The sequence below is a fragment of the Zonotrichia albicollis genome, chromosome 2 (genome assembly GCF_047830755.1).
Source record: "Zonotrichia albicollis isolate bZonAlb1 chromosome 2, bZonAlb1.hap1, whole genome shotgun sequence".
Taxonomy (NCBI): domain Eukaryota; kingdom Metazoa; phylum Chordata; class Aves; order Passeriformes; family Passerellidae; genus Zonotrichia; species Zonotrichia albicollis.
This window is the reverse complement of record NC_133820.1, coordinates 1,653,798-1,680,382: the sequence shown is the minus strand read 5'-3', so window position 1 is coordinate 1,680,382 and position 26,585 is coordinate 1,653,798. Positions and strand designations below refer to the sequence as shown.

Here is a 26,585-nt window from a genome sequence, read left to right as displayed (position 1 = left end):
ACACAAGGACCACCTTTGCCCCCTGAAAGCAGCACTTTGGCTGCTTAGGGCCGGGCAGTTTCAAAGAAAAGCCACTGAAGGAAACTGACCATGAATTTCCATGCAGCCTCTAGGAAAACAGATACAGTTCAGGACAGGGAAGGTTGGTTTCAGATTTATAAGCTCCTTGTCCCATGCTGAGAGCCCTGAATGCTCAAAGCTACTTTAAATATCTCCCTTTGGCATGGGAGGGAATTCTGCTGGGCTCATTCCTCACACTTCCACCAGCTTCACTTCCAAAGGATGCAGCTGTAAAGGGCTCCTGAAAACCCCTGGTGACACTCCCTGTGTGTGACTCCCTGTTTGAGCTGCTCCTTTAGGACCTGGCTCAGCTCTAAACCAGGCTGAGTTTCAGCATTTCATGCCACATCCTGAAAGTGTTTTGTTACATGCTCATGGAAGGGAGAATCCCTCCAGAAGGGACGTTTGTTTCCTGGCAGCTCAGAGGGGCATCAAGGCAAATGCTCACAGGAGTCTCTGCTCTGGTCTTTGGTTGGGATGAAGGGGGAGGGAGATGCTGCAGGTTCCTACAAGAGTGGGATCAGGAGGAATGGGCACCAGCCTCCTCCAATAAAAAAGTGCTGTTCTATCTCCTCTGTGGGCAGACAAAAATCCCGGCTGGGGCAGCCCTGGAGCAGCCCGGGCAGGGAAGGAAGCGAGCAGAGGGACACAGCATTGTTCTGCCCCTGCAGCTCCTGGGGAATGCAGGGCGAACAGGAGGGAGCTCCGTGCTTTCCTGTGTTTGTGCTGCCAGTGTTTTCATTAAGGTCCATTTTCCTACCTCTTTCTGCAAGGCCTTTGTGCCTCTAATAAGTGCAAGGAAGGTGTTGATTGTAAGCGTCCCCTCAGGCATAATTATTTTGCCATAATAGCATTTACAGGGAGGGCTTGCAGAGCCATTTTCCCGTTACATCCTCTGTATTTCAACCTCTCTTTCACTTTTTTTTTGCCTCCTCAAGCTACCCCAACAAGCCCTTGCAAGGTCTCCATCCCTGCAGCAGAAGGCATGGTGAACTGGTGAGCCCTAGAGATAGCTGAGGGTGAAAATAGGAATATTTGATGTTACCCAGCAGCTGGAAATGAAGATATCTTCTGTCCACCAAGTCAGGAAACACTGTTTGCACAATAGCTGTGTGTGCCTGCTCTGGGGGAGTTACCAGCAACCCCTTGCAGGAGATAAGAGGGATGCACATAAACAGGAGGGAAGTCAGGGGCACGGATCATTGGAGCAGGTAAATCAGGCCCCTGTCACCCTCAGCATCCCCTGATGACTGCACTGAACTCCTGCAGTGTGGGGTAGGAAACAGGGATGGCTCAGATATAACAGGTAAATAAATAAGAAATAAATACAATACATAAAAAATTCAGAAGACATGGAGGAGCCAGGAGCAGTTTTTGGGGTGGTCAAGGACAGTCACTGCCACAAGTGACTGAGCTGGTGACAGAACTTGGTCCTGTATCCCAAGCGTGTGACCTTTTATGTGCTGGCATTTTTCACATTAAATACACAGTTGGAAAGAATGAAGCTAGCCATAACCTCCAGCTCCAGCTCTCAGTATCAAGCTTAGGATAAACACAAATTTCCTGTGGAAAAAAGAAAAACCCACAGTAAAAAAATCATGTTGATGTGGTACTTCACAATACAGTTTAGGGGCATGGTGGGATTTGGTCAAAGATTAAATCTGATTATCTTGGAGGTCTTTTCCAGCCTTAATGATTCCACGATTCCAGATATATTGTGAGAACTTCAGGGCATCTCTGAACTACCTGGTTTTAAACTAAACTTTGTTTAGCAGCATTTTCTAGTGCAGTCCACTTCATAAACAAATGCAGCTGACACAGCTAGGATGGAAATGTATTTCTCATTATGTGGTGCAAGACTTCCCTGCCCTGTGAGAAGGAGCCTTACCAAAACATGCTTCTGATAACATCTGACCAGAAGAGTCAGAGATGATGAGTGTGGAGGCCAAACCTTGCTTGTACCAAAATCCCAGTGGGATTTGTGGAGGAGCTGCCATCCCATCCACCCTGGCAGGCAAATCCCAGCGCTCTCCCTGGCTGCCCCAGGCACACAGGGCTGCTTTGTTCCCTCTGCTCCCTGCCCACCCAGCCCTCTTCTCTTCCCTTCCCTACACATCCATCAGAGCCTGCTGGCTGAGCCCTTTGTTCTGTGCCTGCACAGGAAGGTCTGGGCTCGTGGTTCACATTCCTGGTGCCAGCACGGGATGATCTTTATTGACAAACCCATTATTGATCCAGCTCCCTGCAGGAGGACTTTCACCTGCTCCAGCTCTGGCCATTGCTGTGGATTTGCAGGTGATGTTTGGATACAAACACAGATAGGCTCACAATCCAACCCTTCAGGGATGTGCCCTGCTCCAGTTAATATTAAACACCTTTGGAGATATCTCTGCATTTCTCCAGGCTGGGAGGAACCTGCTGCATTCTTCTCATAGCTTCTTTGCAGGTACTGAAATAAAATCCCTGACCTGGATCCCTGAACAAAGCCCCTGTTATTCAGCCAGGTCAGGGAGAGCAGCAGTTTTCTGATCCTCTCCATCCCAGAGTTTTCTTGGATGGAGATGTGGGGTTTGACTCCATCACAGGGGATGGAAAACCCATCCCAGCCTCAGCTCAGCCTGCCTGAGATGGAGTATGTGTGCACAAACACTGCTGAGATTAAACCCCCAGAGTTCAAAACCTCACTGGCTGAAAAATGTTATGTGAATCCATTTCCCTCTATTTTAATAAAACAACTATTTTTTTTAAACAGCAAATTTTCTTCCTGTTACAATATAATATTGCTCTACATGATGCTGTTCCAGCAGTTTATTTAAATTTCTACAAGTTTAATCTGTAAATTGCTTTTTGAAGGGTGAAGCACAGCACCTGCACTCAGCTTTCCAAGCATCAGTAACTGTACACAAACACCTTTCTCTGTTAAAGCCATTTTGGGGTGTCTTTGGCCCAGGAGGGATTTGTTCACTTGGAAAGATGAATCCTCCTTGCACAACACCAGGTGAGCAGCTTACAACAGCCACGGATTCAGAGATCCATGGAATATTCTGAGAGCAGCCAGGCCTGCTCCCAGCCTGTGGTGAGAGCAGGGCTGGGCAAAGCAGCCCCAGAACACTCCACATTGCTGGGATGGGTGTGTGGGCTGCACCCCCAGCTGCAGGGACAAGCCCCTGTCTGGGGATGGATTTTCCAGCCTCAAAGATGGAAAGCATTCTGCCCTCATCTGCTGGAGGACAGAATCCACCAGCAGGTGATGCTTCGTGCTGGGCTCCATGGAGGAGAGGTGAGGGTAGGCAAGGCCTCAATGTCCTGCCCTCCTTTCTCCAAACCACCTCCCAAGCCAGGCCTGGAGCACTCTGAAGATGTCAAGGCCCACACAAAAATCCTTCATCCCACCAGGTTTGGGAAAGCCCCCAAAATGCTCATTTGGTCCATTTCAGTTCAGCTCCTGGGTCCCAGGCCAGGGATGTGCTGCCATCCAGGAGGTTTCACAGCCCAGAACCTGTTGGGCTCGTCTTGCTCCAGCTTCCTGCTCCACCTGGTCCCAGGAGGAGACATTCCAGCCAGGCAGCCTCCTCACCTGCATGAAGACAGCAGAGAAACCCTTCCAGCCTTTGCTCCTGGGCCAGGCCTGCCCTGGGTTCTGCTGGATTCACCTTGAGCTTCCTCTCCTCTTCCTGGCCTTGGAGGCCTCTCCCTGCTCCAAAGCTCTCTGGAGTTTCTGATGCTGCAAATGCACCTCTTCATCCTCCTGCTGCCAACCCAGCCCAGAAGTTGCATTTCCCACTCCAAAACCTCAGCTGGGGCCAAGGTCCATCCCAGAAATGTCCTCATTCTTTGAGCCCATGAAGGGACCAGCACCAACGCCCTCATTTCCAGCAGCACAGCAGAGGCAGAGCCAGGGAATCTCCACTCCTCTGGGCAGATTTCCCCTCCTGCTTTGTGGGACAGGCCAGAGAGGCCTCGAGGTGTTTGCTGTGACCCTGAGGTGACGTCTGGCCTGGAAAGGTCACACCCAAGACACTTGGCAGTGTTTCCCCTCCGAGCCCAGCAGCCACCAGCAAGCTGGGCTGTAATGAGGAGAGCAAATATTATCCTCCAGAGGTGTCAGCAGCTGCTGCTGCTTTGAAATGCTGGGAGAAAAGCCTCCTTGAATAGTTGGGATTCCTCCCAGCAGCACAGGGATGAGAGGAATAATATTTGGGAGAGGAACACACCCCGAATGAGGGAGTCTGGGTGAGGGTGGGAAGCAGAGAGCAGCCGGCATCTCCCGGCCACAGATGGTTCCCATCAAGGGGAATTTTTTTCTTGTTAATCCCAAAACAAGCTCGAGATGTATTTTTATTTCAGTGTTAAGAGGAGAGAAAAAGAAAGTCTGACATGACCCCCTGTTTTTCTGGCCTCATTCCCTGCTCAGCCTCTGCTCTGAGCAAGCACAGAAAATTCAGTTCATGTCAAAGGCAGGGACTCTGAGAACAGAAAATCCTGGGGTGGTTCTTCCAGCTCATCTTGACCTGGGAATTCATCCCATTCCAGCTGGAAATGGAGGTAAAAATCTAAAGCCTGGGTGTGTATCTGAAGTATCCTGAGGTGTTCTCTGGGGTTCATCTAGGCACAGAGGAAAACAAGGGGCCTGTGTGTGTCAGCGAGGGCGTCACCCTTTTAAATCTTAAACCAGGGATGGACTCCTGAGCCAATCCACTCCCAAAGCCTCCATGAGCTCAGGAGCATCTCTAGCTCAAAAAAGCTCCAAAATAGTGATAAAAATTGCAATCAGTGGGAGGACTGGGAATTCATTCTCCTCAAAAGCCCTGCTTAGAGAACTTGCCTGGCATTCCTCCATGGCCTCCCTGGCTGGTGCATGCCCTGCTTCCACAAACCTGCTCTGAGGGAGCTGCCAAGAGGAACCCCTGGGCATGTCCCAGGAAATTTCCAAGGACAGCCATGGGTTGGAAATGTGGCACCCCTCCCAAATAACCAGCTGTGGGCCATCTGAAAGGATTCACATGGAAGCAGGGCCAGGAAATAACTTCTTCTCATGGGGTGACACTTGTGGTCCATGGTGGTGGCCCCACAAGGTGGTGACCTCTCAATGGGAATTTTCTTTCAGACAGAACTTCCTGGGACATTTACACCCCCAGATGAGGCTGGGCATCCCCCCCTCCTCTCTGGCAACTCCCTGGAGTGACTCAGGATGTGCAAACACTGACTCATCCCAACGTCCCAGGAGCACTGAGCCTCCCACACACCAAGACAGGGTGGTGGGAGAAGGGAAAGGCTGCACTCAGCCTCCCCTGTGCCCTGGGGGAGGCTGCAGATGCATCAGCAAGGTGGGGCAGGCTGGGGCACAGGGATGCACAGAGATAAGGGCATCCTGCTGTGGGAGCTGCCCAGTATGGGAAAAATGGATTGGGAGCTGTCCTCCAGGATTGGTTTAGGAAGGAGGGTTTGAAGAGCTGAGGAAGAGGATCAGAAAACCCAGGGTTTGTGTCTGGGCAGCTGCACAGGGTGGTGGTACTTGCAAGGTCAGCTTGGCTGCACAAATCCTGGATTTCATCAGGGTGAGATTTTTCCATACAAGGGTAAAAATGTGTGGATCCTGCAGCAAACAGCAGCACTGAAAAAGCTGCCAAGGTCTCCAGTGTGTGACCACCCACTGCAAATCCTGCTGGAAAACTGGAGCAACCTGGATCTGCTCACCAGGGATGAGGTGGATGGTTCTCCTGGAGATCTGAAATTTAAATGGACATTCAGATGCATAATTGGCCATTCTAAAAAAGCTGTTTGCTCACACCACTGCACACTGGGACAGAGCTCCCTGACATGTTTTCTGTGTGAGCCAGAGCACATCTGGCATTTCTCCTCCCTCAGTCCTGGGAAATGGTCAAGCCCAACCCTTGACCCTGCACAGACACCCCAACAATGCCACCCTGGGCATTCCTGGGAGTTCCTGGAGCTCTGTGGACATTTCCTGGGGAGCCTGGGCAGTGCCAGCACCTCTGGGGGAAGAACCTTTCCCTAAATCCAACCTGACCCTGCTCTGGCACAGCTCCAGCTGCTCCCAGGGTCCTGTCAGACCCCAGGGTCCTTTCCCTGCCGTTCCAGGGGGGCAGGATGGAGCTGGGACACATCTCCAGGTGACACCTGAGGGACTGAGGGCTCCTGAGTGTTCTCCCTTCACAGCAGGAGCAGAAGGGATGTGAGATGTGACATCCCTGCCCATTAAAGATTACAGCCCAGCCAGGCCACAAGGATTGCAGGAGTCAATCCCATTTAAGCCCTTCTATTTAAAGAAATAAACTACCCAGGAAAAAAGCAGCCTAAGATTAGAAACACACAGGATTTCCTCAAATTCCAGCCATCAGCCCCAGATTCAGCTCAATGGGGTGGTTTGTTATTCTCCCAGAGCATGAATCCTGCACCCCAGCAAAATTTGGATTATGCTGTGCAGCTCAATCACAGGCCCAAAACTTCCTCTCTGCCTAAACCATCTCCAGTGTTCCCTGATTAAAAATAGTTTTTCAGGCAGGAGAGTTTTGGGTTTTTGCACAAGCTGGGGATGTTTCCTGAAAATTCCACACTGCTCAGGAGGATGCTCCTGTGCAGGAGAACCTTTCAGAAAATGTAATGCTAAGCAGGGTGGGAAGCAGAAATAATTTTGTTTTCTTGTTTTGGGTAGGAAAAGAACTCAGAGACACCCAGGGACACCTTCCACTGTCCCAGCTGCTCCAAGCCCTGTCCAGCCTGGCCTTGGGCACTGCCAGGGATCCAGGGGCAGCCACAGCTGCTCTGGGCAGTGCCAGGGCCTTACCTCCCTCACAGGGAGGAAATTCTTGCCAATATCTAATCTAAAATCTCTCCCCTCATTTTAAATGACACAAAGGATGTGGGTAAAGCAGACAAAGTCACCCTGTGCTTTGTGCCTCACCAGCCAGGAATTGAGAACTCATTTGGGATTTGGCTCTGCTGCTTCTCCCTAAACTGGGTGAAACTCCAACCTAACTTACCAACTCCAGCCTGTCCCTAAAGGGGATGAGGGATCCCTTCTGCCCCAGCACTGCAGCAGGATGGCAGCAGCTGCTTTTTCCAGGCATAGCACGAGGGGGTGACTCATTCCTGGCAGGAATTTCCCTCTCCCCCAGCCCCTCCTGCCCCTCTCTCTGCCTGGAGATTTTCCCCCAGCACAGCAACAAGGGGTGAGGGCAGCTTGAGGTCAGCCAAGAAGAGCAGAGACCTTCCCTGCATCCCCTGAATTCAGCTGGGGAAGTGTCCAAGAGGTGCCCACTCCCTCCCAGCTGTGTGTTTTGGGAAGGAGGGGAGGGGAATTCTGGAATACTGGGCAGAGCTGTCCCATCAGGCATCAAAAGAGACACATCTCATGTGCCAGTTGTCCCTGTGGTGGCCCTGAGGTGCAGCCAGGGCTGGGCAGGGCACGTGAGGGAGCTCAGCTGCATGTGCACCAACAGGTCCAGCAGGAGCCATCCAGGATGACCACACAGCCAGGTAGCCCATGATTCATGGCACAACCATCTGCTGAAGCTGCAAGCACTCACTTCCTACCTCCAGCTCTCCTCCAGGCCAGGTGGCAAAGGCACAGGGGCAGAAGGTGCCCCTTGCCATGGCCACCAAGCAGGAGCTGCCAGGAGACCTGAACTCAGCTCCACACCACAGCTCTATGGGATTCAGGAGGCTCAGGGTAGCCTTGGGGACACACATCAATTTCTCAGGGTACAGAACCTGGAATGAGATCTTGGAAAGCTGGAGATGGAAGGAGACAGTCCAAAGGAGGACCTGGTTTTCAAGAAAATGACAGAGAATCACAGACTGGTTTGGGCTGAAGGAACCTTAAAGCTTGCCCAGTTTCATGGGCAGGGACACCTCCCACTGTCCCAGGTTGCTCCAAGCCCTGTCCAACCTGGCTTTGGGCACTTCCAGGGATCCAGGGGCAGCCACAGCTGCTCTGGGCACCCTGTGCCAGGGCCTGCTCACCTTTACAGCCAAGAATTCCTTCCAAATATCCCATTTAAATCCACCCTCATGCTACAAATGCAGCAGCTCAGGATACAGGAAGGGCAGAGATGTGCCCCCCTCTCCAGGTGTGCTTTTCCTTCACCAGTTATCCCAAACACACCAAGTCTCCCTTTTTCCCCCCCACTCTGGGCAGCCACAGCTTGGCCACCAGTGGAAAATGATTCTTTGAGTGAGTGTGGCAGGATCAGCTGACTGGGCTGGCTGCAGATCTCGTGGTCACACAGCTCTAGATGTGCAGCAGTGCCTGCCTAAGCCTTTCCGTGGAGAGGGGAGCTGGCAGCGTGCAAATCAATCCTTGGGAAGCACAAGGGGTTGGAGACAGAACAGGACTCCCCAGGGGAGACACAGGGGGTGCAGAGAGGGTGGGCAAAGCACAGATGGAGCTGATGGAGCATCACCAACCCTGTGCATCCCTTGGTTATCCCAGTGCAAAGGGCTCTGGGCAATCCCTGAGTTACTGTGCAGAGATTTTCCTCGCTGCTGGCAATTGCAAATTCAGGAGAGGAGGGGATCTGAGCAGGAGCTGCTGCTGAGGTTTCAAACCAAATATCCATCCCCTGAGCAGGAATGCTTTGTGTCAGACCTGTAGGGGTTTTTCAGGTGGATCAGTGGGGTTTGCTGGCACTGGCACCAGCACCACTGGGGCTGTCAGCTCTGATCATGCACAGCTCAGGGCTTGCATGATGAGAACAGGCTTGGGCTCCATCCAGCTCAGATCCAGTTAATTAAAGGAAATAAAACACTTCCCTACAAGCCAAACCCCCTTTTCTGGGTGCTGTTTACTGGGAGGCTGCAGTTCTGGACCCTGCTAAAGGGATTGCCTGCTGCTTGTGCACACTGGCACATCCCTGGGGACACATGGCCATGGCCCTGAAACAGAGCAGCTGTGGCTGCCCCTGGGTTCCTGGCAGCGTCCCAGGCCAGGCTGGACAGGGCTTGGAGCAGCTGGGACAGTGGGAGGTGTCCCTGCCATGGCAGGGGTGGCACTGAAGCTTTAAGGTTGACCCAAACCATTCTGTGCCATAATGATTGTGTGATTTTATATGAGAGCTGCTCTGAGTCACTCCCATCCCCACAGTCCTTCTGCCAAGATTATCCGGCAGATCCTTGTCTCTCTTTCCTTCCCTGGAAAGAGAGAGCCAAGGAAAGATTCCTGGCATGGGAAAGAGGAGACCAGTTCACCCAATCCTCATGGCAATTGGGATTTGGGCAGCCTGGGGAACCCTCTTCAGGAGAAGAGGATCCTGCAGGTCCCTCAAAGAGAAGGAGAAGGACTCCCTCTCTCTGCTCCCAGGCAGAATAGCAATTCTGAAACTGAAACTTGGAAAGACACAAGGAATCTCCTGGCTGGCATGCTGCACCCATGCCATGCTCCCACAGTTTGGGGTTATCTATACTACCATCCTATTTCTAGTGATAAATCTAATCAATCACAGTTGAAATTATATTTGGCAGAGTGTGAAATATGCCAAGTTCCCCTTCCAGGCCAGGTTGGACAGGGCTTGGAGCAACCTGGCATAGTGGAAGGTGTCCCTGCCCATGGCAGGGGGTGGCACTGGGTGATCTTTAAGGTCCTTTCCAACCCAAAACAAGAAAAAACAACAAAGCAATAATGTCAGGGGTTTCTACATCCATCTTTGCTTCCCCTTTTCCCTCCTGACCATGCTAGCCTTGTTACTCCTCTTAGCTCTGCTTTTCTCCTTCCAGCAGGGAGGACTGGCCTGCAGGAGCTTCATCCCCAGGGCAAGTGGAAGGGAAATCACCCCTCCCTGGCAGAGGGGGCTCCAGGACGCACTGCTGGGGCACATCCCTGGTCTGTGCGGGGCAGACCGAGCCCTTCCTGCTGCTCCTCCCGGGACTGGTGCCTGGGCAAGGCTGGAGCCAGCCCGGGATGGTGCCGGTGCTGGATCCGGGCAGCGGGGGGAGCAGCGAGACCGGGACACGGGACAGGAACGGGATGGACACGGGATGTCCTGCCAGCCTGGGGAGAGATCCCTGCATTCCTGGGGCTCGGGGATCTCTGCAGCTGGGTGGGATCCTGCCTGCTCCCCGAGGAACCCCAAAAGGGGAGCAGTCTCTGCAGGGGAAGCTGTGCCCAGGCCTGGTGTGGGTGGGAGTCCTGCAGAGCCCTCACTGGATCTCTGTGCTCCCAGCTCTCTGCAGCTCCTGAATCCCAGCCAGCCTCTCTCTATCTCCACTATTTTTAAATCCATCTATTTCCGCTGGTCTCCCTGCTTTGGTGCAGCCTTTTCCACACTGACACTTGTGCAGCCCAGAAATCCTAAATATTCTCCTTCTCCCAAGAGTTTAGGCACCAGCTGCACTGGGGAGCAGGGGAGCTCAGGGCCAGCAGTGCAGGGGCTGTGCTGTTTGTTGTGGGTTCATGGCACTTTCTGAAGCATGGGAAACTCATGGCCACAGGCACACAGAGCCAGAAGTGAATTCCCAGAGCAGGATTCAGGGCGTGGGATTGCAGACAGAAACCCTGGAGGAGGTTCCTCACCCTGATCCCACCCTCCTGCTGCCCCAGGGATGCAGGGCTGGCACCAAGGCACACAGTTATCTGGGATTTTCCAGCTAATGGGACCACACACAGGTGATGAGCACCTCTGGAGTGCACAGTGCCATGAGCCCAGTGCTTCTCATGCCCATAAGGATTTGTCTGCACTGACTCTACACCAGCCCTGTGGTGCCCAAGATTCCTGCAGGGCTTTTTGGGTGTCCCCCCACCCTGCCCCACTTCATACCTGCTTCCACAGGGTGACCATGCACCTTCCTGCAAATGCCAGGAAGCTTCAGGCAGTGATGAATTGTTGGATTCATGGCACGTGGTGAATCAGAGCCCAGAGTGGATTCATTGTGCACCCCACATTTGATGAACTTGCCTCCAGAAGATCCAATTCTATTAACTGGAATTAGGGAGAAAATAATAGTTAAATTGTTAATTCATCAAGACAAATGCATTCACAGTCACTGGAGATATTTCTGAATGCGGGGAGGTCGATTTGGAAAATGAAGACAATTCCACAATGAACAAATTGCAGTTTCTCCATTATTTTGCATCTCCAGCACACAGCTTTGTCATTGGAAACTACAATAACCAGAACTGGGCATTCCATATCCAACAGAAACCCTGGCAAGTTCAGAATTTGAGTGTTTCCCTCCCATTGAACTGCAGCCATGACTGCAATCTGAAATGTTCAAAAATTCAGGAGGTGCCTTAAGTTCTTTGCTGCTGCTTCTCTGTGTTCAGGCAGCAAAGGAGCTTGAAACAATTCCCAGCTGGATGGGGCTAAGGCAGCTCCATGCAGGAGAGGAGGAGGGCAGTAAGAGGCTTTGATTCACACATGTCTGTAATCACAGCATCCCTGGATCCCAAACCAGGAGTGATCCCAGCGGGATTCAGGTCTTGACGTCAAAGCCAACAGTCCAGAAGTGCAAATGATTTCAGAGACTGAATCCAAGCTGTTTGTGCACAGCTGGGAAACATCCAGCACCTTCCTGAAGGGAATCAGGACTGAAACAAGGATCCTCATTCATCCAAACCTCCCACCCCACCTCTCCCAAGCACCTCTGCCCCAGGCTGAACAAGAGCCCTTCTGTACAAAGCCAAATTCAGCAGCTCTGATGCCTCCTCCAGTGCTGGCAACAGCCTGTCAGAGCCAGGGACATGCAGGAGATGTTCAGTGTGCTGAGTGCTGGGCCAGGAGCTTGGAGTGAGCAGAGAGAGGCAGCTCCTGCATCCCTTCCCACTGTGGGAAGCACAGTTTGGGCATCCACGTTGGAGAAAGGCATCAATCATGGCCCCACAGGCTACAAAAACACAAAGCAGAGCCTGTTCCTGCCTGGGGTTTGCAGCACAGTAACCAGGAGCAGGCAGAGAAGAGAAGGATAAAGAGGCTGCTCTGTAATTCCAGAGGACCCTTGGCCATGAGATCCACCTCTGCTGGATGAGATTGGAGTTGGGTGGGATTGGGATAGTCCCACACAGAGCAGCTCCACATCCTGGGGTCCCAGCCCTCAGCAGAGAGCTGTGCAGAGAGGGAGAAGATGCCTCTGAGACTGCCTCTCAAGTCCTCAGCATCCTTGTGGAGAGGAAAGCAGCACACACCAGCCTGGCTCTGACTGTGCCCCAAACTCACCTTCCACACCTCAGTCTCCCCAGATTTTACAGGGGATCATCACCCTTGCCCAAGTTCCTGCAATCCTGGGCCATCTGCAGATGCAGCTCTGGTGTGATGAGTCAGATGTGCCTCGTGTGACTCAGCTGGCAGATCCCATCCAACAGCCACGCAGCTTCCCTTGCTCCAGGATCCATATCTGCTCTTCTTACTGCCAAGTGCATGACTGCTCCCAAAACTAAACATGCCTGTGACTTTCTAAATGCACCAGGAAAAGGCCTTTCCAGCTTCATTCTGAAACAGAGAAAAGTTCACTGCACCATCCACAACTTTCCTCCCTGCAAGTTACAAAAGACGGAAAACAGAAAACAGAGAATGGGTTTTGTTTCTAAAATTAACGTCCACGAGGCAGGAATGTGGCTCTGCAACACCAGGAGCTGTGGCAGGACAGGGATGTGACCCTGGAAAAGTCTTTAATGTGTGGATACAGCCCAGTGGCAGCTGGAATAAAATGTGAGTGGCTCCTTCTGAAGCTCTCAAGAGCGAGTGTCGCTCTGCAAGAATGCAGCAGGGTTGCATCATGTGGGCTCCTTGAATCTTCCAGAAATCTGCCCCTTCTTCCCTGCCACATTTTCATGGGGAATCTATAAAGGAGCTGGGAAAAACACACTGCAATTTTCTACTGGCAGGAATATTCAGGCTAAGTGGGGTTTCATCACACAGGGAAGATGTCACTTTGTTCCTAAGGGTCTCTGGCCTTGGAGATCCATCCTGAAATACATCCTGGCCTCTTGCAGACACATCCTAAATTTCCATGTTGTGGGTTAAGCCCCCTGACCCAATCTGGACCTATGGAAAAGGACATGTGCCTCCCAGGTGGGTGCATTTTGTCATCCCAAGCAAATCTGTTCAAATCTGGACACAAACTGGTTTGGTCCCATCAGACCAGTATAACATCCCCAGGGTTGGGACAACCACGGTCCTTGGAAACTGGGGAAGGATGAAACTCCTCTTCCTGTTTGGTTTTACACTAAAGCAGAGACTTCAGATTAGATCTTGGGAAGGAATTGCCCCCTACGAGGGTGGGCAGGCCCTGGCACAGGGTGCCCAGAGAAGCTCTGGCTGCCCCTGGATCCCTGAAGTGTCCAAGGTCAGGATGGACAGGGCTTGGAGCAGCCTGGGATAGTGGGAGATGTCCCTGCCATGGCAGAGGTGGCACTGGATGGGCTTTAACATTACTTCCAACCCAAACCAGTCTGAGGTCCTGTGATTCCTGCTGTATCTCTCTGGGCACCTTTTGTGCTGCCTCTGCAAGAGCAGAACAGACAAAGAGGCTGCCAAGGCCCCTCCTAAGCATCCCTTTGCTTACACATGCTCAGCACTTGGCTGAGGAGGAGAGTGCACACTGTTTGTTCCTGCTGGGCCCCTGCCCAGCGTGTCCTTCCTGGGATTCATCCCTCCCCTCCTCCTTTCCTGCCTTCCAACTGCTGCACCAACCCCTCAAGGCACCAAAGCCAGCAGCCCCAGCCCTGTCCTGCACTCAGCCCCCTCCTTCCTCTGCCATCAACACTGGCAGTTCTAGGACTGGGCTTCTTGGGAACCTGATTTCCAACAAAGAAAGGACTTTTAGGGACAGCAGCAGGACTGGGGGGACAGGCAGTTGTGTGACACCCTTGCCCACACAGCACAGGCTGGGCCCACCCCCCTCCAGCCTGAGCAGTGCTGTGCTGGAAGCACAAGATTGGCTGCTGAGGATCCCTCTGCAGGCCAGGCTCGGGTTTAGGGGCGGTTCTGCTCCCTCAGCTGGCTCCAGAATAAACTCTTTCCTTTTACATCCCAGTTTCCTGAGGGGGGAGCGTGTGGGGCTGAGCCTCCTCGCAGCTTCCACCAAGCGTGAGGGCAGGCAGAGCTCAGACCTCTCACATTCCCATATGCTCCTGGAAAACGCCAGGAAGAGATGAGGGAGAGCTCACTGCAGCTTTTAACAGGAGAGCTGCCCCACCACAATTCCACTCTGAGCACAGCAGATCAACCACCTGGGCCTTCTCTGATTGTGCTTTGTAATAAAGGGTGAAAAGCTGGAACTGGACATTCCTTGCTGCCTGTTTCCAGGGAGGAAATGCAGCATCCCAGGATGTTTCATGTCCCAAAGCCCTGGTGCTCTCACATCCTGTCCTTGAGAGGCCCCTGAACCCGTGGGACTGATGTGGGTGACAAACCAAGCACTTGCTTTTCCTTTTGGCTGCCTTTGGGGAGGATCCAGCCAGTCCCAGTCACTGAGAGGCAGAAGGGAGAGGGTAAGGAGTGCACATCACCAGAGCTCATCTTAGAATCACTGAGTTTAGGGTTGGAAGAGTCCTCTAGGACCACTGAGTCCAAACATTAGCCTGGAAAGGGCATCCTGGATCCTCTTGGCTTGCCACAACCCCAAACCAGCACTCCTGGATCAGTAGGAACAGCTCAGGATCAACAGCCCCCTGGGTCCTCCCAAGGATTGCAAATCCCTGCTGCCACATCCACAAGGATTCCATCTCCTCCTGCCATAGCCCAGCACAGCCCTGGGATCCAGGGGCCTGCAATCCAAGCTGCCACCACCCGTGCTGGCCCTCTGCTGAGGCCACACAGATGTCATTCTTTCCACCCAAAAGCACCAGAGGAATTCCACCCCCCTGCCTCGCTGTGCTGGCAGGAAACCCTGTGGATTTTGAACTTTTCTCTGGGAGTATTAAACAGGGATTACAAACTGGAATCAAGGGAATCTCTCTCTGCTGTGCCCTGTGGGAAAGCTGCAGCTGCAGCCTCTGTAGCCTGTCCTCCCTGCTTTGTGCACTGTGACATACCTGGATGATGCCATGCATGGGGAATGTGCTCCACAGCAATCAGACCTTTTCCTCTTCCTTTTCTTCCTCCAGCACGCCTGCCAAGGAAGCAGAAGGAGATCAGTGCTTTGCAGAGGATGCACAAATTTGCCCCTTTAGGACATGTAAAGCCAGTGAGCTCCCTGGAAGCCTGGGGCTGGCAGGGCACAGCAGGCTGGCACAGGAGCTTGGCTCTCACTGCTGCACTCCAGACAGGCCAGGGCACGGATCCACAGGATGCAGCCTTTCAGCTCCACTGCCGTCCTTTGTGTGCTGTCTGCTCACACAAAGCTGGGCCCTCCCAGCCCCAGCCAGGCCAGAGCTGGGCATGGCTGAGAGCCAGAGAGGGGCAGAAGGGCTGGGATCCCACTGCTGCCAGCAAAGCCACGGCTCCACGGTGCCTGGGGCTGCACGGGTGAGCTCACAGTGCCAAAGGAGGCTGTGCAGGGAGGAAATCAAAGTGCTGAACCCAACCTTGTCCTTGAGCTGAGCCTTGAAGCAGAATTCCCCAAAATCTTTGCATGTGAGGACCTGGAGCAGCAGGCAAGCCCTGACTAGCTCTAGAGCAGAGAGGGATCCAGAGAGAGCTCAGAGATCCTTCCACTGCATAAAAGGGTCTCCTGAAAAAGAGAGAGAGGGATTTTTAATAAGGGCAGAAAGTGACAAGGGGGAATGGCTTCCCATTGCCAGAGGACAGGGTTAGAGGGGACATTGGGAAGGAATTGTTCCCTGTGTGAGTGGTGACACCCTGGCTCAGGGTGCCCAGAGCAGCTGCGGCTGCCCCTGGATCCATGGAAATGCCAAAGGCCAGGTTGGATGGGGCTTGGAGCAAGGTGGGACAGTGGAAGGTCCCCTCCTGCCCACGGGGTGATTTTAAGGCTCCTCAGTGCTGGCTCCCAGCATCCCTGCCCTCCTCAGCCGCCATCCTGGAAAGCAGAGATCCTGCACCAGCACAGATGACAGGCTGTCTCCAGCACAGGAAAACAGGATGAGTCTCCTGGGTCACTGCAAGGTGAGAGTGCAAAGCTGCTGGAGTTTATATTTAAAAAGCCCTGTCCAAAGAACACACAGCGTCTGCTTTCGTAGAAATGAACCACTCCTTCAAGAGATAACCAAGTGAATTAGTAACACTGCTTGAAACAAGAAGCCAAACAACCAGGGCAGCACCAATCTGGATGGGCATGGATTGTTTCCCACAGAACTGGACCCCGGTACTGTTGGATTGCACTGCTCTCCATCCCAGCATTTTTTTGTGGGGGATGTAGGATCACACCCAGGATTTTTTTTGTCTTGAGGGCTGTGGGATCACACCCAGGTCACAAAAACTCTGGGTGAATTTTAATTTAAGGCTCAGTGCATCTGCACTGCCCTAAACCCACAAAGCCAAGCCATGCTGGAAATAGCTCCAGACAAAAGAATCCCGAGCTCTGCCCTGCGCAAGTGCGGTGTGGAGGGAGGAGCTGGCCGGGAGGAGAGGATGTGTCTGTCCCTCTGGCAGCTGGAACCGCTCATTACACCAGCAGGGGAGACGGAAGAAGGCAACTCCCAGTTTGGCTCCCCCTTCCCAGTCCCCATCCCACCGCTGGAGGAGCTCCTACGTGGCACTGTGGGGGCTGGGAGCGCCTCTGCACAGCCTGCAATCGCTGCAGAGCAATCCCAGCAACGCACATCAGCCTGACTGCCACAACTCTGCCCTGCACACAACTGCTCACAGTCACTGCTCACCACAGCCTCCCAAAAAGCTTCCTTCCTTTTCAAAGGATCAAGCTGTTTGCTGACATTTTGATAGAACTGACTCATTTGCTGCGTATTCACATCCCAAAGATCTGCAAGGGCTTTTTGTGGCTCTTACCAGGCTGTGTTGGAGAGACGACAGGAATAGGTTGAAATACACACTTGAAAATCAGGAATAGGTTGAAATAGCAACTCCTGCACTTAACAGCAGGAATAGCTTGAGATATACAGGAATAGGTTGAAATATACACTTAAAATCAGAAAAAATCTGAAATATCTTTATGCTGAGCTGCCAGCCCTCAAACACAATTATTTGCATTCTATTCCAATAGGTTGAATAGGAATAGGTTGAAATATACACTTAAAATCAGGAATAGGCTGAAATAGCAACTCCTGCACTTAATAGCAGGAATAGGTTGAAATATACACTTAAAAATCATAAAAAATCTGAAATATCTTTATCCTGAGCTGCCAACCCTCAAACTCAACTATTTGCATTCTGCTCCAAATTCATGTTATTGAGGCAAAGCCATTTCAAAGGACAAAAGCACAGAGCACCGTGAGTGGCAAAGGACTTTGGTGCTGGGAGGCAGTGAAAATAATCAAGATTAAAAGTTCAGGAGTTTTTTTTAAATTTCACTCGGAAGGTGAAAAAATCTCACATGGGAAGCAATTACAGAGCAGGGTTTGAAGGTGGAGCAATTCAGAATTTGGCAGAGAAAAGCAGCTGATGGTGGAAGTTTAAAGGAGCTTTTCTCATTTCTCAGCTGGCACATGCTGCTGGTACAGACCAGTAACATTTGCCTTGGTATTGATGGTTTTGATATCAGGAAATTCGTTTTTAAAAAAGCCAAAATTTTGCTATAAAAACTCTAGGACCCCACTGTTGATTATTTATGCAGGCACAAAGCAAAGCTAACTGCACCAAAAGACACTGGTGTACCAAAATCTGTTGCCTAAGGTATTCCAAAGCTTTTTCCCACTGAATCCCTCCCTGAAGGGACCAGATTTCTAAACATCACTGAGCACCAGGTTTGTTGCAGCTGATGGAGATTTTTTTTTCCAGGGAGGTTTCAAAGATCTCCCCTTGTTTGAGATGAGAAGTACCTACTCACACGGCACCATCTGAACAGGTCAGATGGAAGAAAAATGTCACCTTTTGATGCTACCTTCCAGAATAGGTGGGCTGTGAAGGGGAATGGAATGGTGATTCCAAAGCAAGATGCTTCCAAGACAACAAGGAGAATATTCAAAGCCAGAAGGAAAATCAGATGCTGTTTGCTGCTACAGCAACAGGAGGCTGAGACCTGCTGAGACTCCTGTCTTCAGAGGGAAGCAGAAAAGCTTGGCAGAGCCAAAACTAGGGGAAAAAATGAAATTACAGTGTGATTAAAAGGGAGACATGGACATCAGTTAAAGAACAGAAGGATGCAGCATCCTTCTGCTGATGCAACTATCCATGAGGGGGTGTAACCTTGAATATCCCTCCATCCCAGACTGCCATGAAAACAATCCAGTGCTGTCCTAAACCATGACAGGGTTGGATCAGAGCTTCAACACTTGTGACTCAGCACAAACCTCTCCATGGCACAGCTTCTCTGGGCACCCTGTGCCAGGGCCTGCCCACCCTCACAGCCAGGAGTCCTTCCCAACATCCCATCTGTCCCTGCCCTCTGGCAGTGGGAGCCATTCCCTGGGTCCTGTCCTTCCATCCCTTGTGCTCTCCAGCTCTGCTGGAGCCCCTTTGGGCGCTGGAAGGGCTCTGAGCTCTCCCTATAACTTTCTCTTCTCTCTTGGAGGTCACATTTCAAATTCACATTTCAGGATGGGGCACTGTTAAACATTGGCTGCCTGTGACTGCTCCAGTCGTGCCTGAAGCCCTTTGCATCACCCCTGACTTCACATGGAGGGCGACAGCCCAGAAACAAACAAATAAATATATCACTACCTGCCTTTGGTAGGTGCCAACAACCATCCAGCTGCAGGAGATGCCAGGGGCAGGGAGAGGATGGAAATAAGACAGACCTGAGCCCTGCAAGAAGGCAAAAGCACAGTTAGGGCAGGCACAGCTGCCCACGCTCCTGCAGGAGGCCAGGCAGGGCAGGCGCATCCCCCATCCCTCCCGACCCCCCCGGGCAGCGCGGGGCCGGCATTCCCTGCCATTGGCGGCGGCCGGGAGAGAGCCGGGACGGATCCTCCCCTTCCTCTCCCTCCCCAGCATTTTTGAGAGGGTTTTCCCAAGTTTCCAGAAGTTTCTCCCCGGCCCCTTATATACCCCCTCCGCAGGACCGGGAGGTGCACAGGGAGCCGAGCAACGCCGTGTCCCGACCCTGCAGGTAAGGGGGGCACCCGGGGGACCGGGTGGGGACAGAGCTGAGGTTGCAGCAGGGCCAGGGGGGTTCTGGGGGGTCCTGAAGCCTCCTGGTCGGCAAAAAAAAAATCGGGGGGAGGGTTATGGCATGGGAGAAGGGGTGCATGGGGGTAGGCTGCAGTGGGATAGGGGTACAGACTGCCCCATGAGCTGGCTCTGGGTTTTTGAGGAAAAGCATTAAAAAATCCCCCAATCGCCTCCAGTTTGCAAGAGGTGGTCCCAGTGAAGCTGCGGGAAAAGCTCTCAGAGGATGAGGAAAAAGAAAAGGGGGATAAGGGAGTGAAATCCTCCAGCCCCGCTCAGGCTCAGCCTGGGAGCCTGCAGGACCCTGGGCACCATCCCAGCGCAGAACGAGAGCTCTCCCTGCACAGCACAGCCCGACCCTGCTCCTGCTGCCTTAACCGAGTGCCACATCCCTCTGGTGACACGGAAACGGCCTCTTGCCTGCACTCCTGTGCCCTGCAGCTCTGCCCTGCTCCTGGCAGAACTCCCATCCCGCCAGGAAAGGGGTCCCGGCCGCCGCAGGGAGGGCTGAGCGATGCCACGCTGGCACTTGGGCGTCCCCTCGCCGTGGGAGCACAGCACAGGATGGTGCTGCCTGTGCATTCCCTACATTCCCTCCATTTCCACCACGGGCTCTGAATTCACCCAGAATTGCTGCTGTAACCCAAGAATGGGCAAAATTTCTCCATCTCAGGCTGTGTGACTCACCAGAGCCCAAATCTGCCACCCAGCCCTGAAGTAATGAACCTTTTTATAAGCTGAGGATGAAACAGTGCAGGCCACCCCCTGCTACCAAGAGAACTACTCCATGTATCTGTTTTCTTTCAGAAAGAAAAAGGCAAACGTTGACCTCACTATGAAACAGTTTCAAGGTATCCTTAGAAATAAACGGGAAATAGAAAACCAGAAGGAGCCTCCTCACACTTCCAATGTTTGTCACCCTGGCTGCACTTTAAAAAGAATATTGAGGGCAGTTTTGAGCCTGTTTGCTCTTGGGGCAGGCAGGATGGCTCCTCCCTTTAAAGGATTTTAGGTTGTAACTCCCACTCTGGCACAGGGTCCTGGTGGAACTGCGCACTCTCCTTGCCCAGGGCTACGTGCTGCGTGTTTCCTTCCCTGTGTAATCCCAGCGGGCCCCTTGCTTCCTGCTGGGAGTGCTTTAACCCTGCTGGGAGTGCTTTAACCCTGCTGGGAATGCTTTAACCCTGCTGCAGCCTTTCCCTGCCTCCCAGGCCAGGGACAGCCCCTGAGGCTGGGCTGGAGCAGAGGAGCGCCAAGGAACAGGGCTGCGGGGTAGCGAAGGTTCCTGTGGAGGAGAAAGTCCCCAGAAGCTGCAGGGGGAATTTAAGGCCTGAGGAGCTGCCAGCAGGAAGGTTTGCTGAGTGAAGGCAGGAGGGAGGGGAGCTGTGGGGCCAGGGGGGATGAGCCCCAAAGGGCTTCCAGGCACTTAGACCAGAAGCTCGGGGCTCAGAGCCCTTGCTGGGGTGGGTTCACCTGCGTTGGGATGAGATTCACCCACCTCAGGCATGAACTGAAGGCTCTGCTGGGGAAAAAGAGGCTCCTCCATCTCCCTCTGTCCCAGTTACCTCCCCAGCAGGGCTGGACTGGTGAACCAAAGCCAAACAGAGCTGATCAGACAGGGCAGGACCTTCTCCAGGGCTGCTCTGGCTTTGCTGGAAGCTCACGTGCTCCATCTAGTGCCAAGGAATCCGAGGGTTTGGGGCCCAGGCCGGGGTCCCCAGAGAGGACGGTCCTTGCCGTGCAGGGCCAGCAACAGCCCTTGGATCAGGGGGCAGCACCAAAATTTTCCAGCTTTTCCTGATCAGAGAAGAGGTTTCTCCTGCTCTGGGGACAGAATCATGGAATGGTTGGGTTTAAAGACTACCTTTTTCCCCACCTGCCATGGGCAGCAGGGACACCTTCCCCTATCCCAGGTTGCTCCAAGCCTCATCCAGCCTGGCCTTGGACACTGCCAGGGATGCAGGGACAGCCACAGCTGCTCTGGGCACCCTGTGCCAGGGCATCCCCACCCTCACAGGGAGCAATTCCTACTAATGTCCAATCTAAGCCTGTCTTCTTTCACTTAAAGTCATTCCCCCTTGTCCTGTGCAGATCACATGAGAAATACCTGTTGCTTGCATTCCCTGGCCCTTCCTTAAACCATTCACTGTACATTAACACTGGAATATAGGGAAGGAAGCTTTCATTCCGAATGCATAGGCTCTGCTTGCCAGGGTGCAGCCTGCACTCCTGAAGATTAATTGTTGCTCAGGGTGGACTTGGGATGGCTGCACCCCAATGAAGCACTGGGGCAATGTCACTGGAGCAAGGAATGGGTTTCTCTGAAACAGCCCCTGGCATCTCTGGATGCTCCAGGAAGGCTCTGGCCCATGCTGAGGGTGCATTTTCTCGCCCAGCAGGTGCTGTGAGGTGCTGGGTGCTGCTGAAGCCATGTGGACGATCGTGGGGCTGGCCCTCCTGGGCCTCGCTGCGGCCGTGCCCTCGGAGGACAGGAAGCTGAGCGACAAGGCCACCACGCTGGCCGAGCGCAGCACCACGCTGGCCTTCAACCTCTACCACGCCATGGCCAAAGACAAGGACATGGAGAACATCCTGCTGTCGCCCGTGGTGGTGGCCTCGTCCCTGGGGCTGGTGTCGCTGGGGGGCAAGGCCACGACGGCGTCGCAGGCCAAGGCGGTGCTGAGCGCCGACAAGCTGAACGACGAGTACGTGCACAGCGGGCTGGCCGAGCTGCTCAGCGAGGTCAGCAACAGCACCGCCCGCAACGTCACCTGGAAGATCGGCAACCGCCTCTACGGGCCCGCCTCCATCACCTTCACCGAGGACTTCGTCAAGAACAGCAAGAAGCACTACAACTATGAGCACTCCAAGATCAACTTCCGAGACAAGAGGAGTGCCCTCAAGTCCATCAATGAGTGGGCAGCACAGACCACGGATGGGAAACTCCCGGAGGTCACCAAAGATGTGGAGAAAACTGATGGGGCCCTCATTGTCAACGCCATGTTCTTCAAGCGTAAGTTCTACCTTCAGTTCTTGGTACAAGTGACCTAAAACCTGCCCTGAGCCAACACACAGAATCGTGGAATGGTCTGGGTTGGGAGGGGCCTTAAAGATCATCCGCCAGCCCCAAGGGAAGGTGGACAAATCCTAGGCCCACTGGAGGCAGCTCTTTGTCAGTCTTTGGGAACTGTGCATGGACTTAGCGCCCATTCTCTTTTCTTACAAGCTGTGTTCCTCTCTCTCCTGCAGCTCACTGGGATGAGAAGTTCCATCATAAGATGGTGGACAACCGTGGCTTCATGGTGACCCGTTCCTACACCGTAGGCGTGCCCATGATGCACCGCACAGGTGAGTGGGAACCCTCCACAACTGGAGTTAGGATCATTGTTCTCCCTTACCCAGATTTCCACCAGCTGCTTCCAAGATTGTTTTGCCTCATGAGAGAGAACAAAGCAGGGAAGTGTTTGTTCTACTGATCCAGTCTCCCTGTGAGCAGAGAATCCATGTTTACTATGAGCTGCTTGGCTGCTGGGAACAAATCCTGGCTCATTACACAAATGTCAGCCACAGCCAACTCCAGTAATGCTGGGCTGTTTCCCAAAAGGGTGTCCAAACTCACTTCCCTTCCTGGTCAGGCAAAGTCCAGGCTGAATTCACTTTGCTCCACATCTCACTGCTCCCTTCTTCTGGTTTCAAGGTCTCTACAATTACTACGATGATGAGGCAGAGAAGCTCCAGGTGGTGGAGATGCCACTGGCTCACAAGCTCTCCAGCATGATCTTCATCATGCCAAACCACGTGGAGCCTCTGGAGAGAGTGGAGAAACTGCTGAACAAGGAGCAGCTCAAGACATGGACCAGCAAGATGAAGAAGAGATCAGTGGCCATCTCGCTGCCAAAAGTCGTCCTGGAAGTCAGCCACGACCTGCAGGTAAAGGGGGTCCTTAAACAGCTGGGCCTCTCTGGGATGGGAGGAAGGACAGTGGGATGGGGGTTATCCTTGCCTGCTGCCCCTCTTCCCTCTTGCACTGTGCCATCTCTGGGAGGGTTGCTGACCTCTTGTCTCCTCCTAGAAACACCTGGGTGGTCTGGGCCTGACAGAAGCCATTGACAAAACCAAGGCTGACTTGTCCAAGATCTCTGGCAAGAAAGACCTTTACCTGTCCAACGTGTTCCACGCTGCGGCTCTGGAGTGGGACACTGAGGGGAACCCCTACGACGCCGACATCTACGGCCGAGAGGAGATGAGGAACCCCAAACTCTTCTACGCTGACCACCCCTTCATCTTCATGATCAAGGACACAAAAACCAACTCCATCCTCTTCATCGGCAGGCTCGTGAGGCCCAAAGGCGACAAGATGCGTGATGAGTTGTAGTTGGGTTTGTTTTGGTTGGGTTTTTTCCCAGAGCTTTGGTTTGTGTGTGTTTTTAGGGGGGCATTTTGACAAATGGGAAACACTATTTTGTATCCTTCTCGAACCATGGGTGCTATTCAGACCAGGGTGCATTGTGAGGAGAAACCAACGTACACTTTACCTCACCCCACGATCCAGATTGCACAAACCCACCTCCAGAGAGGAGCAGGGGAGCCTGGCACCAGAGGGTCACCGGGAGTCAGCTGAGGTGGCCAGGTTGAAGCTGAGCTCCTCCCTGCACTGGTTAAGCCTCCTGCTCGGCCCCTTGCTGCTCCACCAGCCCTGCCAAGGCACCGCCCTCCCATCCCAAACGCTTCCACCCCACTGCACGCTTACCGCTGCCGCTTTTCTCCTGCTTGGGTGCCCGGTGGCACCGCTCCAGAGCTGCTCCTGCTTCTCTCTTCTCTCTCCAGGGGTGTGGAACAGAGCTCCAAGGGCCAGCTGTGCAGTCCAGCCCCTGCAGGGCCCTGGAGCAGGGCAGGAGGCAGCACGGGAGAATGGAGATTGTATGGAGTTGTGTCCTTCTGTCCTGCCTAACCCTGCATTCTGTGCTCGATGCTTCAACCACAGCAGCTCCTCAGGGAGAGCATCAAAGCCAAGAGCAGCTTGGATCAACACTTCACAGAGAACTAAGGGGCTTTGGGATGTCAGGGAGAGCCCAAAGCACAGCCTGGGTTTCTAGAAAGAGTAACCTGAGGTTCCTTCAACACTCCACCCCTTGGGATCACTGAGGGGCCAAGAGCTGTAATTAAACCGGCAGTTGTACCAGGCAGAGAACTCACTTCTCTTGGAAATGCTCTGCATCACCCTGTAGGGCTGGCAAAGAATCCATTCCACTGCCAGGGCTCTCCCAGAGCTGGCTCCAGTCAGCTCCCTGTGGAGCTGACCCAAGGCACTCCTGGCTGGCTTCTCACAGGGAGGTGGGATCAGGCTCACCTCCACTTTCTTGCTTAATTAAACACAAAGCTTTAAAGCTGCCATTACCCTGACTTCCTAATTATGCTCTGCTGAAGCTCCATGGTACTTTAGCTCCCTGTCTGCTGACCTGGATAAGGGGACCCTGAAAAACAAAGGTATTTATAGTTATATTTATGTCTGACAATTAGCAGGTTTCACAGCCTGATCCAGGCTATTCCTAACTTCTCTTCAAGGGCTATCATCAGGTCAGTACTATTTAAAGGAGCTGATGTGTCCCAGGAGCATTGCTTGCCATGCACTGAGAGACACCACGAGGCAAACACTGAGATTATGGAAATGAGGGAAATCCATGCATCCTGATGGATTTCAGTTCCCTGAAACCAGCATGGAGCACCTACAAGGCTTTGCTTTATCTCCCTGCCAATTTTCCCTGCTGCTGTAGAAGCCCAATACTGCATATTCCCAGGTGCTGGGAGGCAGGAGGCAATGCCAGGCGTGTCCCCAAATGTGGGACACTTCCAGGTGATGCAGTGCACTGAAGCCACACACAGAACGTTCTGGAGGCTGGGCTGGGGGGGTGGAAGGGGTGGGCAAGGCAAGAACACACTGTGGGATATTGTGAATAATTTGCATCATGTGGATGCAGGTGTCTGATGGCTTTTATTGTCTGTTCTTGTACCACACAGTGACAGTTGTGTAATTTTGCAATAAAACTTTTTCAATGAAGCCCTGGCAGCTGGAATCCCTTGCAGAGCAAAATAAACTCAGGGTCCCTTGCAATCATTAAAACACTTTAGTTGACACCCTAAAGTGTCAACTACAGACAAAAATTACTCAATGCACAAGATGAATTCCTACAGCACATCAATCATGAGGAAGGAATGCTCTTAGCAGATTTTCCCTTCGCTGTTTTCTCCTGAAACTGCAAATATCTAACACCTTAAATGCTCCACAGGTAAAGGACCATCAGCCCTGTCCTGCTGGGCCATTTAGCAGAATAAAACCTGAGCTGTCAGCCACAGGGACCAGCCCTCCTGATTCTCCATGCCAAAGCTCCTCCAGCTGGGATCCACTTGGGCAAAATAGAGAAAAAACTGCAGGCTAAAGATACCTTTCCCAGGTGGAAAATCCAGCACTGGCAGACCCTGCTAATCCATGTTCTCCCACTTCTGGAAAGGGATGAACCTTCTGCTACTCACAAGCTAAAAGGCACAGACATGTCCCCTTTTCCCTGAGCCTGGGCAAGCACACACATCCCCGTGCAGCTCCTCCCACACTGCAAAATCACCACATGCTTCCTCATTTTCACTAAATTGGAATTACTGAAGCCACCTCCAGCACCAACCACAGCAGGAACACATCACCCTGGAATAGCAATTTTGAAAATAAGTTAAAAGTTTTCCAGAGCTCCTGAGTTCATACCACCCCCAGCTCATCTTCCAGGGCTTTTGTCCAAGGGAAGCACCCATTAGACACAGGGAACTGAGTGAGTTCCCTTCTCTAAACAGCTCAGAGAGGTGGCAATTCCAGCCAAAACAGTTGGAAAAGGTGTCCAGCTCACACTTGGAGCCACAGCTGCTCTGGGCACCCTGTGCCAGGGCCTCACCACCCTGCCAGGCAGTAATTCCTTCCCACTATCCCATCCATCCCTGCCCTCTGGCAGTGGGAGCCATTCCCTGTGTCCTGTCACTCCATCCCTTGTTCAAAGTCCTCTGCAGCTCTCCTGGAGCCCCTTCAGGCCCTGCCAGGGCTCTGAGCTCTCCCTGGAGCCTTCTCTTCCCCAACTCTAGCAGCGATCAGCACTGTGAAATGAACAGGGTAATGGTCAAGGCTGAAGAGCTTTTACTCAGGAAGAAGTGGAACAATCTCCCAAAAATCCAGCCCTCTCTGAGAGGCTTCTAACCATCACCATCCACCACATAGTGTGTTTAAGAATTTAGAGACAACATGCAAAACCAGGTGTGACTTTTATTGCTTCAGATCTCCCCACTTTCACACATTTCCTGCTCCTACGATCTGACAGAGCTGCATTGTCATATTTGTATTTTCAGATTATT

The 26,585-nt window shown here is 52.8% G+C and overlaps 1 protein-coding gene and 1 long non-coding RNA gene across 3 annotated transcripts; one reads left to right on the top strand and one right to left on the bottom strand.

Annotated features, from left to right (window-relative positions):
* Positions 1-1,607: 1,607 nt before the first annotated feature.
* On the bottom strand, positions 1,608-21,596 carry LOC106629766 (uncharacterized). 2 transcript variants are annotated; one of them, XR_012577586.1, is made up of 6 exons: positions 20,695-21,596; positions 18,750-18,833; positions 15,050-18,161; positions 12,231-12,503; positions 10,836-10,997; positions 1,608-5,788 (listed from the first exon to the last, which is right to left on the bottom strand). It is a non-coding gene; the product is annotated as an uncharacterized LOC106629766 (long non-coding RNA). The 2 variants fall into 2 exon arrangements; XR_012577585.1 differs by lacking the exon at positions 20,695-21,596 and having other exon boundaries at positions 18,750-18,910.
* A 30-nt stretch (positions 21,597-21,626) lies between these two features.
* SERPINH1 (serpin family H member 1) lies at positions 21,627-25,270 on the top strand. Its single transcript, XM_005493413.4, has 4 exons — positions 21,627-22,209; positions 22,446-22,544; positions 22,894-23,126; positions 23,269-25,270. The coding sequence occupies exons 1-4, from the start codon at positions 21,627-21,629 to the stop codon at positions 23,569-23,571; spliced, it is 1,218 nt and encodes a 405-aa protein (XP_005493470.2). The 3' UTR covers positions 23,572-25,270.
* The last annotated feature ends 1,315 nt before the right edge of the window (positions 25,271-26,585 follow it).

Excerpts from the sequence above, each read along its gene's own strand:
- SERPINH1 (XM_005493413.4), top strand. The coding sequence starts at position 21,627 with ATGTGGACGATCGTGGGGCTGGCCCTCCTGGGCCTCGCTGCGGCCGTG. Across the intron at positions 22,545-22,893 it reads GCCCATGATGCACCGCACAG|GTCTCTACAATTACTACGAT; the intron begins GTGAGTGGGAAC and ends TCTGGTTTCAAG. Across the intron at positions 23,127-23,268 it reads AAGTCAGCCACGACCTGCAG|AAACACCTGGGTGGTCTGGG; the intron begins GTAAAGGGGGTC and ends GTCTCCTCCTAG.